The sequence below is a fragment of the Penicillium robsamsonii genome (genome assembly GCF_028829455.1).
Source record: "Penicillium robsamsonii strain IBT 29466 chromosome Unknown utg000005l_segment0_segment0, whole genome shotgun sequence".
NCBI lineage: Eukaryota > Fungi > Ascomycota > Eurotiomycetes > Eurotiales > Aspergillaceae > Penicillium > Penicillium robsamsonii.
Window position 1 is genome coordinate 3,402,264 of NW_026643223.1, and position 16,806 is coordinate 3,419,069.

Below are 16,806 nucleotides of genomic sequence, written 5' to 3' on the forward strand. Positions count from 1 at the left end.
AACTAAACCCAGCTGGAAGAAACCTATAAAAAAAAGCAAGGAGAGGTTGGTGTTGTCTAATTTGAAAGGAGTCTCTCGGCAGCCGGTTAGTTTTCCGTTAATTGTCTGTTGGTTATTGGTTGAATTAGGGCTCGCGGATCCCGGATCCCGGGGTTGTGGGTAGGTACTTTAGTGTGTGCTTAAGTGTAGTTTATTTCTGATTTTTAGCACTAAAAATATGCTAAGTAGATCAACAAAATGAAGTGCATCAGCTCTTCGGATAAAAACAGAAACAAAAATACTGCAGCAGTTTTGGCGTTAAGACATAGAAGCTGAGGGATTCTTCGCCAACACATCGGGACTCGGCTCCTTCCTAACAGAGACAGATTTTACTTGTCGCAGACCAGGAATATAGTTTGTAGATGAGACATAGGACTCAATTCAGAGGTGGGAAGACGATTTAGCCTACTACATTCCAGGTCGTGGCTTGCTGACATGTAGCTATGCACTGTCGCGGTTACTGCGCTAATAACTCCCAGTAAAAAAGACATATTGTGACATAATGTTAGTTTTTGTCTCACAAAGTTTTACCTCCCACCGAAGGTTTCGGGAAATATGCGGCATGTCCAAAGCTGGAGATTTTGAATCATGGCGCCTAGAGCCGGTAATTCGTGTAGTCTTCTATAAGGTGCCGGGGAAATGTTGCTCACGGATCGAACTTAGCAAATGGGTATTAGCTTCCCGCTCTCGATTTGGTAAATGGTTGTTTTACTATTGATTTTGCCAAGGAGCACATAATTTAAACCCATCCCCACAGCAGCTTAACATAGTGCTAGATATATGATGCATAGCTTCTAGATTAACTATTTCTATAGAGCTCATAGTGATACAATTTTGTGGTAGGACTTGCCACAGAAGGGTTAGCGACGGCCATCCCCGGCGGAGAGCCCAGACGTTTGAACTCCCTGTCGCGTTCCCGCTTCCGTCGGCCAGCTGCGTTCTCTCGGGATATCAACCAGTCAAAGAGTCGGTCAGTAAGGAGTAGTGTTAAAGAAATTAGATTATAAGTAAGCCAAGGGATGACCAATTCGAAGTCTCACGGCCAACGCGTACAATATCGTCGGGGAGATCATGAAATAGTGTGGAGTACAGAGTAGGCATCTGGAGATGCCTGGGAAAGATAATGAGGGGATGAAGAATATAGTGCGAATTAGTGTGGAGACTATACATTCAAGTGGTCATCAATAAATCAGTAGAGGGTGAAAGAAGGCACAGGAAACATCTGGTAACAACTAACGATGGATAATATCTATGCCTATAAAAATCTAACCACCTTGATATATATTCAGAAGGCGATAGATGCTAAGCATAATGATCCCTCCCTTCAATTGGCCTTTTCCAGACTAAAACAGCAAGCGGCTGGGAAATTCTATATCAAATTGGTTTGAAGCATCCATGTGCAGGATATATAACAGTACAAGCATTAGATAACTTCCAGAAATGGGCTACACTCTCTGGTTTGCCTACGTGAGGAAAACAGTTGGATATGCCTGGATTTTCGTTTTGAATTTAAACACAGCGAAAGAAAAACGATAGTTGGTAGCCTGCTAGCTTGGCCTTTACTATCGGATGTGTTCATAAGACTTAGAGTTAAGCAATCCCTAGAGTGCGGCCAAATACCAAATTTGATGGGAACATCTCAGCTGGGAGTGGTGAACATGAACTTGATCCTCAAAATCGCTTTTTACAAGCTAAAAGTGGTTACTAAACGGGTAATCTAAAGGTAAAACATATATACACAGATCGATAGAACATTCTATATACATGTACGCAACGCACCATTTAGTTCTCTCTCAAGGTCCCTTCACCTCATAGTATGTTGTCGCATAGATAAGGGTGGTAATACCACCCTGAAGCGGCGCTATTTCAGTCTCCGAGTCCATTCCCTCTTCCGTCTTTTGAATAGGCACAGGTACAGTAGGACGAGGCAAAGTCAGCCGCAAAGCATCCCAACTCGTGCACTGCAAGGCAAAAGCGTAGCACTTCATGCATCATGGCCTCGACGGTGACTTTGGCGACGTTGTGTTCGTTGTGGAAGAATATTGGTAAGTTGACGTATCTTGATGATGTATGTTTTGAGCCGATGCCGGCCACAGGGATATCAGGTGTGTCATGGGATTTCAGATGTAAACTATTGGCTAATGAAGAATCGATAAGGGCCATGAGACAACCGGAATCTAAGCATATTGTTCTCTTGTTGTCTGGTGTGGGAAGTCCGGCAGTCGTGGGGAGGTACCGCCACGTCTTGTAAGCTTGCTCTGGTTTCGTGGAGCTTTGCTTGCGGTTTGATTCAATGATTAGTTTGTATTCTCTGTTAGTGCTGCCGTCCTCACCGACGGTCGCGATTTGGCCCTGGGGTTCACCCCAGGGTTGTTGGCAGCTGTGGTCTTTGTCATGCAAATGCGCGTGAAGTCCGTTTCGTGAGTCGAAGGACAGGTCGCAGTGCCAGAAACTCGCTGCTAGTGATTTAGGTGCGGTTCTCTCCGCGAGCGCGACGCTCGGGGAGGCCGCCCTCCGAAAAGGAGGCTTCATGGCATCCGTTCCGCCGTCATCATCTTCATAGTCATTTTTTGCTCTGGAGCCTTAACTGGATAGAATGAGGAGCCTTCGGAACCACCTCACTGACAACGAGAGATATCCCGGGTGGATTGTATGTTGTCTCGCTTTCACGTAGCATAAATTCAGCATCATAACAACCAACATTTGCGGACCAATGCAGGATGGATAATGCATGACTCGTAGCTGTGGCATAATGCTGGATAGGTAGATTCAGTTCAATCATCTGACCAAGGCACAAGTTGAAGTCTATCAATGTAAGGTTGCGTGGTGGCGGGTCATTCGAATCGCGAGGCTGTAGAAATGATGTCACGTAGATGGTAGACAGCGGAATAGTTTATTCCTAGAGTGAAACTCTATGTCGCATGGCATGCATGTAACGTTGTGTTCCGATGTGTGGTATCCCACTCTTTAGTCAGATGAATAGCCCCCCGGTGAAAAGGAGACTATGTGAAGTCGTGTACGGCGGTGCGGCCTAAAAATAAAGGTCCGACATCGCTTCCCTCGCTCAAAGTTCCCGTCCGATGAATGATGTTTTGGTGGAACGTAGTTGGCTTTCTGGGAGTGAAACCATATTGTTAGGCCTAATGTATTTCCGACCAAGTCGATTTGTATCCACGACACTTACTCTGATTTCAGCCAGTATGGCGTGAACCAGTTTCCAGATAATAGAGCTGGGTCGTCACGCAAGTGTAGGTTGTCTAGCACCTTGAGAGTGGTCGGGAATATAATTTGTAGCCCCCTGTAAAAGAAGGCAATCAACCTAAGGGTAGGCAACTGAAAATATAAATATACTGAACTCGTTCATTGGGTATCAAAAGAAACAAGAATGACTCCACGAACACAATGCAAGGGAATCGAGTTACCGGTGGAGTTCATAATCCAGGCCTGGCAGGTACGTACATGTGCAAGGAAAGCGCTACGAAGAATCCTCGAAACTGGAATCCGAGGAATCAGCCATCGAGGAGTCTCGTATCGGCATAGGTACAGGAGTACCAATACTTTCCAGTCCTCGAGGCTTTTCCAAAGCTCCACTGGAAGCATCGAGCTTTGCAGTCGGATCAACGCCAGCTTCCTTCTTGAGTCGCTCATAGTTGTCGCCAGCTTCTTTGATCATCGCCTGGATCTCCACCTCACGAATTGCAATATCTGCCTTCTCATTTCTCAATTCCTCCATTCGGCTGATCATCTGGGTTTTCGCGACTTCCATGGAGGCCAGAGACATGCGCAATCTTTCAAAGCTGCTAGCTAGTCGTGGAAGAGATGTCACCTTGGGAGGAGTCTTCGGACGATCAATACCATTTGACTTGCCACGGCCCATGGCCGCATGAACCTGAGAGGCTTCATAGGCAGCCTTTTCCTCCATATCGGAATCATCTTCATCAGAGATACCTTCGGCATCTTCAATGAGATCACGCATTGCTTCGCGGTCCTTCCGCTTCTTCTCGCGCTCTGCTTTTCGCCCGAGCGCCATTTTGCCATCCTCCGTGAAGGCCTCAAACCCTTCCGCAAAGTCCTCATCGTCTCGAATCAGTCTGGTATTTTCGGCTTCTTTAATATCTTTATCACCTCGCACAACCGCATCCCAGTCATCAACGTGGGCTGCATCGTTGGCGTCCAATGAAATGAAACCATCGTCCTCCGCGCCGTGTTCCATAGCCAGACGTGCGCGTCGGGCCTTTTTCTCCCGAATCTCGGCTTCACTAGGGATGTGTGCTTGTCCTGGAACAGTCATAATCTCCCCGAACTTAGCCGCAACATCCACAGCCTTGATGGTTTCGTCGTCGGTATTGGTCTTCGGGGTTGAGGGTGTGGAATCACGAAGTTCCTTCAAATAATCATGACTGTAGGTAGGCCGGTCTGGATCTTGGCCAACTGAAGGGATTTGACTAGCGCTCCTTTCAATTGCCTTGCGCCCCAGACCGAGGCGTTTCGGTAGGACTACTTCGCTCTCTTCGTCACCATCGTTCGTTGACGTCTCGGGCCCAAAGGATAACTGCAATTTGGATTTTTGCTTCGACTTAAAGGCAGCTGGGCGCTTAACGACAGGCTCTGCAAATCTCCATGTCAGCTTCGAGCTCGGTAGGCGAATATGTAGGTAAAAAAAAAGTAATTTAGCCCACATACCTGGCGCAGCGCCTCCATCCTCCTCCTCATCATCTCCGCCAACCTTGCGCGGTTTTCTGCGATTGGTAAATCTAGAACTCATATTTGGAAGTGCTCTGCAATCAGGTACAGCAAGTGATGCGAGTTGGTGGCGTGAACGTGTGAGCTTCACGGAGTGGGCAGCTCTTATCGCGTATCTCATATCCGGAATATCATTTCTCCCGCCCAGCTTGCACCAAACTCCCAAAGCCACTGCGGTGACTTGAAACTTGCCAAACTCCAAGATACCCAACGAACTCGCCCAATATGCCTCAAGCTCAGCCTGAATTGAAGAAGGTAAGTGCTCTTCCCACAATGTGCGCTTTTTTGTCCCGGGATCTCAGCTGATGTCGCGTCTTTTCTGCAGTACATGGAGAAGCGGGTCTTCTGCCAACTGAACGGCAACCGTAAAGTCATTGGTATCCTCCGAGGCTACGATGTATGTCTACACCCTATGGTCCGGTCTTCATGATGTTTGCAGTACATCCTGCGTCACCATGAGCGCCGGGATGATGACGCTACTGACCAAGCGCGGAGTAACTAACGCTTTCGCGCAGGTGTTCATGAACATTGTTCTGGATGAGGCATTCGAGGAGAAGGAGGGCGGAGAGAAGGCTGCCATTGGCATGATCGTACGTTGAATCACCATCGACTTGTTCCAAGAAACCCGCTAACGGATATTCGTTCTATCAGGTCATCCGCGGTAACTCCGTTGTGATGCTCGAGGCCCTCGAGCGCATAACCGATAAATAAGCCACACATCTACGCACACCATCTACGACGTTTCTTTTCAAGGGGCACGCACATAGGCACCACTCCATGACCGAGTGCTGGGAAAAGATCTAATGCTACTGGGAGTTTCTGGGTCGGTTTCTCTTATGGGAACAATCAAAACCTTTTTTTCTGTTCTATTATTTTTCTGCTCGTTTGCCAGGGCGCATGTTAGACTACTATGGCTACCCCAATGACTTTTTGACTGGCTACACATGCATTGCAGATTTACCGGGGGGATGAATATACGGCATAGCTGGTATTGAAATCGGAAGATGAAGCTGAATCGATATCGTGCTTAGGAGCATGCTTGGGTTTCATTCTCCTGCCGGAGTTAATGGCAAAGGACAGAAATAATAAAGAGATAATGGTAAAATACATGTGATATTCGAAGGAACAACGTGGGATATTCATGTTGGTCGACCACCAAACTTGAGCTTTAGCTTGGGTGTAGATGTGGCGGGGGGTTTGGAGGTTGCGCTGGGTGCGGGCGATGGTCTGGGAATGTGGATTTTGGGGAGATGACTAGGAGTTGGAGTCCCTGGGACTAGGCCAGTCTTGGTCTGCTTGAACGTAATACGGGTTGATGAGGGTGCGTGTATGCCCTGATCCTCGCGCTTGCGCTTGGAAGACGGACCCATGCGGGCTTTGGTTGATCGATAGAAACGCAACTTGCCGTGACCCTGATTTTGCACACTCCAATATCGAGGAAGTTTCATCCGCACGAGCTTAGAGGTGACTGGGTCGTACAACGTACGGCAAAGATCAGTGAGCTCGGAGAGCTCCAAGAGACCCATGCACGGCGAGTTGCATGCTGCCCACATACATTCCTTCATATATGTGTCACCGGCAAGTTCTCGCTTGAGGGCTTCAATGGCGCCGGGGATGGTCTGGCGTCGTGCGATGTCGTCTCGGCGGATTTGGGTGGAGGACTCTTGTTCAATGATCAAACCATCGTTTTGGGAGGCTTCGGTTTGTTGAGGACGACCAAAAGCAATCTGTGCTAAGGTCTGACCGAGCAAACGTAAAGATTGGTGTCGTATCCAGGGTGATGAATCGGCCGACAATGTAAACATGAGCCATCGAAGAAGCTCCGGGCTCTGGGAGATATCCAGGTCGACCAAGCATTGGAAGGCTTGTATCCGGAGGAGGTCATAGGTTCCTGCTCGCGTATATGGGATGAAACGCATCAAATCCAAGTCCATCATCTTGGCTTGCATTAATTGCGCTTGGCATTGAAGTGCAGCTCGGGAGTAGAGGTTCTGGAAAGAGCTAGACCATTCATCCATTCGTCGGTAGCGATCAAACTCGGCAATGGCATCTTTGTCTAGTTGCTCCTCGGCCTGAGCTTCAAGAACACGTTCCATATCGAAATGGTCTAATTCCTCATCTGCCCGCGACTCGCCCTTGCCAAGCATCGCATGACACAGTGACTTCATCAAGGACGCAACATAGAAGTTGTCTGAGTACTCATTGTTCGAATTGTCATTGAACTTTAGTTTGTCAAAGAGGAACCGTTTCACTCTTAATGGAGTTTTGCCACTGTTGTCGCGGACTTTAGAGATTGCCTCAGGAATAACTTGTTGGAGGATGTAGGCCGCTCGATCGGAGAAATCATTGGAGCGAGTCATGGGCGACCCCGGGAGACAGAAAAGCTCTTGGAACGCCTTCTCAAGGTGATACAGTCCAACCCAATCAACCTCATCCTTGGCATGCTTTACCAAGGCCCGTGCGGCCGTGGTACGTATGCCATGGAAGTATCGACTATCCATAAGTGTGCGAACAAAGATTGTGGAAATGAGAGGATGCTCTCGCTGAGCAGTCATGTATTGCAACGACTGGTAAGGTTAGCATCATAGTTCAATCCTTGAAAACAACATCATAACTAACCTCGAGCTGGGCCACAACATCTCGATCTTGCTGAAGCTGCGAGAGATACATGTACCCTGGCATACCGAGAGACAGTTTACAGACCCATTCAAAGTCTGCATCCATTCGGATCCACTCATAGGATTCCTGTCCCATTCGCTCTTCGTCCTCTTTCGTCCAGTCAGCCAAACGCCAAGCCTGTGTCTCTTCTTCGGTCTGAAGCACATCTCCCAGGCAGTAGAGTAGAACCTCTTCTTGAACTTCAGCATCGCCCGAGGCGACTGCTCTTTCTCTCTGTTTTTTGTTCCGTTTGAGCCTCTTGTACTTCGTGTTATATGGAATATCGAACTTCGTCACTCCCTCCTTGATTTCAACGATATGCTCATAAGGAGTTCCATCTGCTTCGTGAATCCGAAGAGTCATCGACCCTGTGAAGACCGGCTGAACTGCGCCCGCGTAGACGTGCCGGACCTCTTCCTTCACGTCACGCAAGAAAGAATCCTTGTCCAGATCGCGAGGGGGCTGTGGTTCAGATTGGACCTGTCTGATCATCATTTCAACGACAAGCTTCTTCTTGTTGAACCGCTGGGTTGCTTGGAATCGTGGGCATCCCGCACCGTAGACCCATTGTTGGAAGAAGACGTCTAATTTGGCGTGACCAAGTCGCTCACAGGTCTTTTGGAACAGGGACGTGGTGACAGCTCCATTGGGTATATCGCCCATGCGAGAGTTCAGGAAAAGTCGAGAAATAATGCGCGACATCGTGGCTTTGCCACTCGCCTTGGTTAGTCGGCGATCAAGAATGAACAAGACCAAAGGCGCTTTCAATGCAACAAAGCGATATTCGGAGGGGTCAACCTTGAGAATATTACCCATGTCGTATATCGACGGGCGCTCAAAATCCAAGTCGCAGACTTGATCAGATGCCTGCTTCAGTCTGAAACGGTATTCATTGTTTCCGCAAAGTTTCCTCATGAACGTATCCGTAATGTACCATGCCACACCAACTGTCACCCATGTATCTGAGGGCTCGCTAGGGATGATATTGATTCCAGTCCATTGACATGCCAGACCGTGCACCTGAGCGCGAGTGGAGTCGTACATGGGGTCGATCATCTCGGCTGGGAAGAGCAGATGGCTGCTGCAGACGGACATGCACGCAGTGGGAAGGCTGTCAGTTGGGAGATCGTCGACGAAACAAATCTTGTAACTGCCGAAAGGATATGAGCCGTACGACAAGGAGAAGAAGTCAATCGCTTGAGCCATGGGAAAACTGCTGTTTTGAACTTCGTCCGCTCTGCCTGGAAGGCAGAATGCGTGTAAAGGAATAGCATTTTGGCCAAGTTGTTCATCCTGGTCACTTTCGCGGAAGTCGGCTAGGTTGACATACTCGAATGGACCAATGGCAAATCCAATTTGCAAGGCCCCCAATGGAGAATATGATGCAAACGAAACTGTCTTGCGAGAATGATCTTTCGGGTCGACGATGTCATCAGTCAACTCGCCTGAGCACACCACGGACATATCAAGGCCCTCATCTTCCGCAGAAAGTTGGCGACTCGGCGCTTTTGGGTGGGATGGGGTTGTCGCACCGGATGCGTCTTGACTCTTGCGGTTGAAAACATCACCGAGAGAGCTAGGACACGTGATGGAAACTTCCCAGGTACATCGCGAGGACATATCATCCACGCATGGGAACAAGGGACAGCCGATACCAGATTCGAGTGAGTTAGTGGTGTAGGCATGAGGATACCGTCGATCCCCACTTTCGACACCGACAAATTGTAAGCCATCCCGGATATTATCAATAACAAATTCGATGTTCACTGTCAGAGCTGTGAATCGCGGGAGGTTTGCCTCTGGCGCTCTGGCACTCGAAGGGCCATCCACATTTTCGACAGTAGATTGGAGGGCGATTTGGTCTTGTGCTTCGGCTGAAGATGGATCCAGTTCATCGATGCGGACGCCCTTTGGAATCGTTATGGGCAGCGTAGGTCTTGGGGGAGTTTTTAAGAGGCTGTGGATCTTTGGTGTCAATCGCTCGTGATATTGTACGCCGTACAGTTGTAGCGACTCATATTGATCGGTGTATTTTGTTGTTGCAGGTTTGCCATTAACACTCAGTTGTTTGACCTCGCCTTGTCGAAAATTCAACCAAATCGTTCCTAGATCTCTGCGGCGAGGGTGAATTGTGATTTCCGTCTTTCCTTTGAGGCTTTTGGAGGCTAGATCGATCTCAAGTTCGACTTTCTGGTGTCCAACGTTGAATCCCAGATCAAACGGGCGTGCGGCGGCACCAACGGGGTCGACAACACCCGGCATCGTGAAGATTGCTCAGTGACGAGATGCGCGGGGAGCGCTTTGAAGACCATCCACCGTCATGTCCAACCAGACTCGAGATATGATTGTAGTGACGAGGACGGAAAGAAATCGAAGAGCAGTTCGCGTGGCGCAGATTCGAGCTCCAGATGACGGTGAAATGCGAGATGGGCGATTACGCGATTATGGATCACGGTCGAGTATCACAAGGCGCTGAGGGAAACCGGAGGATAGGCGAAGTTTTAAGTGAGGCGCAAATAACAAGCTCGAGGGCAACAATTAGCTGTGACAATGTGACTCAGTCTGAACAATTTACCAGCAAATCCCTGGTCAAGTCAAGCTTCCCTTGTTCGCGTTCCCGATGCGGAGCAAGGCACGTGATTTCGACCTAAAAATCCGTCCTGAGGGATTTCCCACTCCTCCTTTTCTCCGTATTCTCGAGAGGCGACATTTGTTTTTAAAGGCATGATTTGATTTGCTGTACATTTGTCCATTTTACCCACTTGATTGCCGACCTCGCTATGAACTGAGGTGCTGGTGTTTACCCCGACTATACTACAACTCCGCGCGTGACAGCCCAATCTTCAAAAATGAGCGCAATCTACCGAATGGTCCAAGGTTGGTGATCTAAGGACTGTGAATGTCATCTTTATTCCAATCATTTGCTAATTCGAACGTTTGACATCTATAGAGACCCAAGATTCCCTCTCCGACGAGGCACTCCTACCCCTTAAGTCCTACAAATACTCGGCTGTGGACAAGTCGTTCATTTCTCGGTATATCTTGAAGCACTACGTATGACAATCATGAAATCTTACACGAGTTGGTCTACGTCGGAACAAAGAATTGACTTCTCCTTCAGTGGAATGCCTTCGTCGAGGTTGTGCCGATGTGGATGGCCCCGAACATGGTGACCCTGCTTGGGTTCATGTGGATCGTGGCCAATATCTTTGTTATTCAGATTTTCGTGCCAGATCTGGTGGGACCCGTGCGTATTCCTTTTCCTTGATCCTAACTTGTAGTTTTATGGGAAGTGGCGAGTTAACCAGATATTCCAGGGCCCCGCATGGATTTACTACAGCTTTGCTCTTGGCATGTGGATGTGAGTAACCGGCTACCCCTCCATCTATATCATTCCGACTGACACCAAATAGGTACTCTACCCTCGACAATGTCGATGGTAAACAGGCACGCCGCACCGGAACGTCCAGCGGACTCGGAGAACTTTTTGAGTTTGTACCACTCCCCGCAAATCCATGGATGGATCACTAATCAGGTACAGTCACGGTATCGACTCTTTGAACTGCACTCTTGCTAGTCTGCTTTCGACTGCCGCCATGGGATTCGGAGCCACGCACCTTGGTGCTTGGACCGCAATTGTGCCTTGCCTGGCCATGTATTTCTCGACATGGGAGACCTTCCACACCCACACCCTCTACCTCGGGTACTTCAATGGTCCGACCGAGGGCCTCCTCATCGCCATTGGAATCATGGTTGCCTCTGGAATTTGGGGCCCCGGAATGTGGTCTGAGCCGATCGTTGGATTCCTTAACTTCCCTCAGATTTTTGGCAACAGCTCGATGAAGGACCTCTGGGTCCCCATTCTTCTGGGTGGCTTCTTCCTCGGCCATCTGCCCGGATGTGTTATGAACGTGGCTGAATCCCGCAAGAAGCAGGGCCTGCCCTTCACCCCATTGCTTAAGGAGTGGGTGCCTATGATTGTCTTCACCTTGTGCAACATCGCCTGGCTGTTCTCGCCTTACTCCACTATTCTTTCCGGCAACCACCTCGTTTTGTTCTGCTGGGTCATCGCATTCGTCTTCGGACGCATGACCACCATGATCATTTTGGCTCATCTTCTCAGACAGCCCTTCCCCCTCTGGACTGTGATGCAGGCTCCCCTCGTTGGTGGTGCGGTCCTCATTAACCTGCCCATGATCGGCTTCCCGGTTATTGCCCCGTGGCTGGAACTGCTGTACCTCTGGTGTTACTTCTTCTTCGCCCTGGTCATCTACATGCACTGGGCAGTCCTCGTCATCAACCGCATTACCACTTTCCTCGGAATCAACTGCCTTACTATCCGAAAGGATAGGGGTACCGCAAGAGATAGAGCTTATCGCAACCTCGGTGAATCGTCCCACATAAATCAGTCTCGCGCTTCGACTGACACATCAAAGATCCATTGACTTAGTACTCGCCACGCCATCTCTATGGCACAATCGACGATCGAAACTAGATGAATTGGGTCGTTGCCCCGGTGGCACTGCCACACAGCGCCCTAGGCAGTGCATTGTTTAAATGTTCACACCTTGTAATTATGAACATGTCCATCCTTCTACATATGTGTTTTATCTTGATCTGATGAGAGATATTACCACTCCCCGAGGGATTTTGATGAAACCAAGCATGGAAATTGTACCCTGCTGCATATTTGTACTTACGAGCCTATTAATATTTGTGAATAGATAAAAATGAATCAAAATGAAGTTCAGGTTTATTAATCTTCGTGACGATGTCAAATCATACATAGTACAAGAAATAGAAAAGTGCAAACACTAAGGCCATCAACGCTGACAAAAAGAAACAATTAAAATCACAAAACCGCCAAAAGTTTCAACCCAAATTCGCTAAGTTTTTCACTTCTTTCCACCCAGGCCAAGAGCATCGGTCAAACCGCCCAGACCAAGTCCGTTAATCAACTTGTCCAAACCAAGACTGCCAAGCAGACCACTCAATAATCCACCAAGACCAAGACCATCAAGGAGACGACCAACCAGTCCTAGCACACCAGTAAGCAACAAGCCAACGGCAGCAATGATCTGGAACAGGGGCTCAGAGAGCAATCCCCAGAGGGGGTTCAGCTTCTTCTTGGCGTGAGGCATGTCAGCGATGCGTCTCTTGCCGTTGTCAATGCACTTGACGACCGTCTCGGTGAGCTCCTTGATCATATCGGCAAGCTGGTATTCCTCGGGAGTAGCATCGCGGGCAGCAGCGCGGGCCTTGGCTGTGGCAGCAATGCGTCCATCGGGATCAAGTCCACGAATGGCACCATTGCACTCTTGCAGAATGCGACCACCCTCTTCAAGGAGCGGCTTGACAGTTTGAACAAGTTTCTCCTCGTCAAGCTCGTCCTTGGGGGTACGGTCGGCCTTGTCGCAGGCATCGGTGATCTGCTTGCAAATAGGCTTGACATTGTCAAGAGTCTGGCTGAGGATGGAGATCATCTTCTGCGCGAGCTGGCGATCAGACTCGGCCTTAGCCGCAGCCTCCAGCTCTTCGGGCGTGGGACCCTCCTCTTCCTCTGCGGGCTCTTCAACCTCAACCTCAGGCTCGGGCTCGGGGATGTTCTCGAGCAAGGTGCATTCGCCGATCTTGTTGCCATCGTTGTCAACAACGTAGCCGTTGTCGTCGATGGCCTTGCCGACTAGGGTGGCGAGGTTGCCGGAAGTAAGCTTTCCAATGAGTTCGCCGTCCGCATCGCGAACTTCGCCCTCCTTGTTGACCTTGCGGCCAGACATGGGGTTGATATCACGCTTCTTCTCCTCGGGCTCCCAGCGCTCGGCCTTGCCAATAGTGTTGCCGTTCTTGTCGGAAACATCACCATCTTCGTCGACCTTGCGACCGAGAAGGCGCTTGGCATCGCCTTCGATCAGACGTCCAATGATCTTCTCGCCGTCAAGAACGACTCCGTCCTTCCCGACGATAGCGTTGTCGAAGCCGAAGAATGGTCCTTCAGCCTTGTGTTGCTCGGCGCCGGGAATGAGCTCGGCGCGTCCAACGACCTTGCCGCTGTCACCCCAGATCTGGCCCTTGCCGTCGACTTTGCATCCGGCAAGACGCTTATCGCCTTCGACAATGCGTCCGACGACAGCACCAGTGGCAGGGTCAACAACGTTGCCGGCCTTGTTCACAACCTTGCCCTCGAGGATAGAGAGGTCCTCCTCGACGGGCTCCTCATGGGGAGGCTCGTAAGGCTCAGCACGACCCTTGATATTGCCGTACTTGTCGGTGATCTCGCCATCCTCGTCGACAGCACGACCACGAAGCTTCTTGGCATCACCTTCAACAAGCTTACCAACAATGGATCCTTCATCATCCTCGACGAATCCATCCTTGGTCACAAATAGGCTCTCCATGCCAGCGAATGGCCCCTCGGGCTTGCTCTCGAGCTCATCCTCAGGGATAAGCTCAACACGGCCAACGACCTTCTTTCCATCGTAGATCTCGCCGTCCTCGATCTTCTTACCAGCAAGCTCCTTAGGGTTACCCTCGACAACACGGGCAATGGGGTATCCATCGGGCCCGATGACATAGCCAGCTTTGTTGCAAGTGAGGCCATTGACAGCGGAGAAATCAGGACCAGCCTCTTCCTCGGGTTCGAGACGCTCGGCCCGCCCAATGACACTGCCGTGCTTGTCGGTGATCTCGCCATCCTCGTCGACAGCACGACCACGAAGCTTCTTGGCGTCACCTTCAACAAGCTGACCAACAATGGATCCTGCATCGTCCTCGACGAATCCATCCTTACTCACAAAGAGGCCCTCCATGCCAGCGAATGGCCCCTCGGGCTTGCTCTCGAGCTCATCCTCAGGGATAAGCTCAACACGGCCAACGACCTTCTTTCCGTCGTAGATCTCGCCGTCCTCGATCTTCTTACCAGCAAGCTCCTTAGGGTTACCCTCGACAACACGGGCAATGGGGTATCCATCGGGTCCGATGACATAACCAGCTTTGTTGCAAGTGAGGCCATTGACAGCAGAGAAATCAGGACCAGCCTCTTCCTCCACCTCGGGCTCTTCCTCTTCGGGTTCGAGACGCTCAGCGCGTCCAATGACGTTACCATTACGGTCGAGGATGTCACCGTCCTCGTCAACGCCACGGCCGCTCAGTTTCTTCGCGTCGCCCTCAATCAGGCGACCAACGCGGTTGGAGTTTTCGTCCTCGACAAAGCCGTCTTCGTTAACGACAAGACCCTCAAGTCCGGAGAAGGGGCCTTCTTCGTGTTCGTCCTCCTCGACTGGGAGTGCCTTGGCTTGGCCAATCACATTGCCGCGGTTGTCCCAGAACTGACCCTTGTCGTCAAGGGTTACGCCGAGCTTGGCCAGTTTCTTTGGGTCACCTTCGGTGAGTTCACCGACGGGCTTGCCGGTGGCTTGGTCGATGATGTAGCCGCGCTTGTTGCAGACCATGCCGTCAAGGGTCTTGATGTCCGGGGTACGTGCCTCGATATCGGCGGCCTCATCGGCATCTTCAGGTGCATCTTCGGTGGTGTCCTTGGCTTCTTCGGCGGTGTCTTCGGCAGTGTTTTTGGCATCGTCAAGAGCACCTTCCACGCCTTCAGCGGCGTCTTCGGCATCGTCAACAGCGTCGGATGCGGCATCCTCAGAAGTAGATTTGGCGCCTTCGACATTGTTTTCGAGGTCAATCTTGCTCTTGCCGTCTTCTGCGGTGGACTTAGCATCGTCAACAGTACCGTTGATGGTATCGGTAGCATCTTCGGTGTCGGACGCAGCGTCGGAGGCAACATCTTCAGCAGTAGACTTAGCCTTGTCGGCAGTTCCTTCGACATCGGAAACATCGTCCTCGACCTCATCAGCCGCACCATCAATAGTGCTCTTGGCTTGGGTGGCAGAGAGACCATCCTGAGCATCCTCGTATTGATCCTCAAGGTCGTCCTTGGCGCCACCAGCCTTAGAAGCGGCATCGCCAGCAGCACCTTCAATGGCCTTCTTCTGCTCCTCGACAGGAATTAGATCGACACGACCAATGGCATCGCCATCTTCATCGACGATCTCGCCATCATCATTGAGGGTATAACCAATAAGATCTTCTGGGTCACCCTCAACAATACGGCCAACGATCTGACCAGCAGCGTTCTTGATAACACCGCCATCAGAAACAGGGAGCCCTTCAAGCTGAGCAAGATCCGTAACAACGTTGCCCGGATCAACCTCTCCGGCCTCCTGTGCGTCTTCAGCGGCATGCTTAGCCTGATCGGCGACCTCGTGGAGGATATCAACGCGACCAATTAAATCGCCCTCCTCATCGACAATCTCGCCGTCATCGCCAACAGTCTGTCCGACAAGATCCTCCGCATCCCCCTCGACAACCTTGCCAATGGGGTTTCCGTCCTTTCCGAGGATATCTCCGCCCTCGGCGACCTCAAGGCCCTTCAATGCGGAAAGGTTGAACGGCACTGGCAGGTTATCGGTGGCATTTTTCGCGTCATCTTGGACAGTCTCAGTACTTTGCTGGCCTGTCTCCTTGGTCTTGCTGGCGACGCTCTTAGCCTTGCCGCTTAACCCGGAGGTGGTGCGGCCGAGTGGGGCTGCGGAGCCAGAGGCGGAAGGCGCATGAGAGTCGTCGTCGGGTGGGGAGATGGGTCGACGCTGTTCGGTGCGCTTCTTTGACTTCGGTGAGGGTGTCTCGGGGATAGATTGCTCTTCGATGTCGTCGTCAAGTGGTTTTGGGGCTTTCTGGGAGAGCTTCCGGGGTGTGGTTGTCTTCTTCAAGGGCTTAGTAGTTCCGGAGGAGGTGCTGGGCTTGCTGGATGCGCTGGAGCCAGAGGCTTTGTGAGCTTTGGCGGGGGTTCCGGCCTTGGAGCCCAACTTGGGGGGTGCATTCTTCACAGAGGACATGGTTGATTTGGTTTCCGGTTGGATGTTTGTGTTTGTTGTGAATCAAAATTCAGGGTAATTGCAATGGAATGTAAATGCAGTTGTGTCCGATAAAAGAGGCTTGGGGTATACTTCGTGAAAACGTAGAGTGTAATGATAATGTACAAGTCCCTAGAACAGAGTATAATTCGGGATGATAATTGTTTCTAGATGGGTAGAAATAGAATAGATTTGTATAATCAAAATAATAATATCAGGAACATCCAGCGAGGTTCAGCGGTTTATATAAACAGTTCAATGATTCTGATATCATCGAACCAAGTAGACCATCAGACTATAACCAGGCACGATACCTGCAGAGCTTGCTACGTCATCTGCCGTTGATATCATAACGGTTTCGCCCATTATTATTTTTGCTTCAAATCCCTCTTCGGGGAAGGATCATCACAAGTTAATCTATACAAAGTGTGCACTGTGCAGGGGCTAGAGC

The 16,806-nt window shown here is 50.3% G+C and overlaps 7 protein-coding genes across 7 annotated transcripts; 2 read left to right on the plus strand and 5 right to left on the minus strand.

Moving 5' to 3' along the window:
* Window positions 1-1,905: 1,905 nt before the first annotated feature.
* N7447_009316 (uncharacterized protein) lies at window positions 1,906-2,571 on the minus strand (the record flags this gene model as incomplete). The annotated part of the gene is made up of 1 exon (XM_057233578.1): window positions 1,906-2,571. The coding sequence occupies one exon, from the start codon at window positions 2,569-2,571 to the stop codon at window positions 1,906-1,908; it is 666 nt and encodes a 221-aa protein (XP_057083120.1).
* Window positions 2,572-3,514: 943 nt separating this feature from the next.
* N7447_009317 (uncharacterized protein) lies at window positions 3,515-4,804 on the minus strand (the record flags this gene model as incomplete). The annotated part of the gene is made up of 2 exons (XM_057233579.1): window positions 3,515-4,647; window positions 4,723-4,804. The coding sequence occupies 2 exons, from the start codon at window positions 4,802-4,804 to the stop codon at window positions 3,515-3,517; spliced, it is 1,215 nt and encodes a 404-aa protein (XP_057083121.1).
* Window positions 4,805-5,007: 203 nt separating this feature from the next.
* Window positions 5,008-5,493, plus strand: N7447_009318 (putative small nuclear ribonucleoprotein SmG; the record flags this gene model as incomplete). Its single annotated transcript, XM_057233580.1, has 4 exons — window positions 5,008-5,037; window positions 5,108-5,179; window positions 5,298-5,372; window positions 5,434-5,493. The coding sequence occupies 4 exons, from the start codon at window positions 5,008-5,010 to the stop codon at window positions 5,491-5,493; spliced, it is 237 nt and encodes a 78-aa protein (XP_057083122.1).
* Window positions 5,494-5,921: 428 nt separating this feature from the next.
* On the minus strand, window positions 5,922-9,702 carry N7447_009319 (transcription initiation factor TFIID subunit TAF2; the record flags this gene model as incomplete). Its single annotated transcript, XM_057233581.1, has 2 exons — window positions 5,922-7,349; window positions 7,402-9,702. 2 exons carry the CDS (start codon window positions 9,700-9,702, stop codon window positions 5,922-5,924), a joined length of 3,729 nt encoding a protein of 1,242 aa, XP_057083123.1.
* A 187-nt stretch (window positions 9,703-9,889) lies between these two features.
* N7447_009320 (uncharacterized protein) lies at window positions 9,890-10,166 on the minus strand (the record flags this gene model as incomplete). Its single annotated transcript, XM_057233582.1, has 2 exons — window positions 9,890-9,982; window positions 10,077-10,166. 2 exons carry the CDS (start codon window positions 10,164-10,166, stop codon window positions 9,890-9,892), a joined length of 183 nt encoding a protein of 60 aa, XP_057083124.1.
* Window positions 10,167-10,289: 123 nt separating this feature from the next.
* N7447_009321 (uncharacterized protein) lies at window positions 10,290-11,885 on the plus strand (the record flags this gene model as incomplete). Its single annotated transcript, XM_057233583.1, has 6 exons — window positions 10,290-10,317; window positions 10,391-10,494; window positions 10,562-10,687; window positions 10,758-10,801; window positions 10,854-10,931; window positions 10,982-11,885. 6 exons carry the CDS (start codon window positions 10,290-10,292, stop codon window positions 11,883-11,885), a joined length of 1,284 nt encoding a protein of 427 aa, XP_057083125.1.
* A 450-nt stretch (window positions 11,886-12,335) lies between these two features.
* N7447_009322 (LEA domain protein) lies at window positions 12,336-16,337 on the minus strand (the record flags this gene model as incomplete). Its single annotated transcript, XM_057233584.1, has 1 exon — window positions 12,336-16,337. One exon carries the CDS (start codon window positions 16,335-16,337, stop codon window positions 12,336-12,338), a length of 4,002 nt encoding a protein of 1,333 aa, XP_057083126.1.
* Window positions 16,338-16,806: the final 469 nt, after the last annotated feature.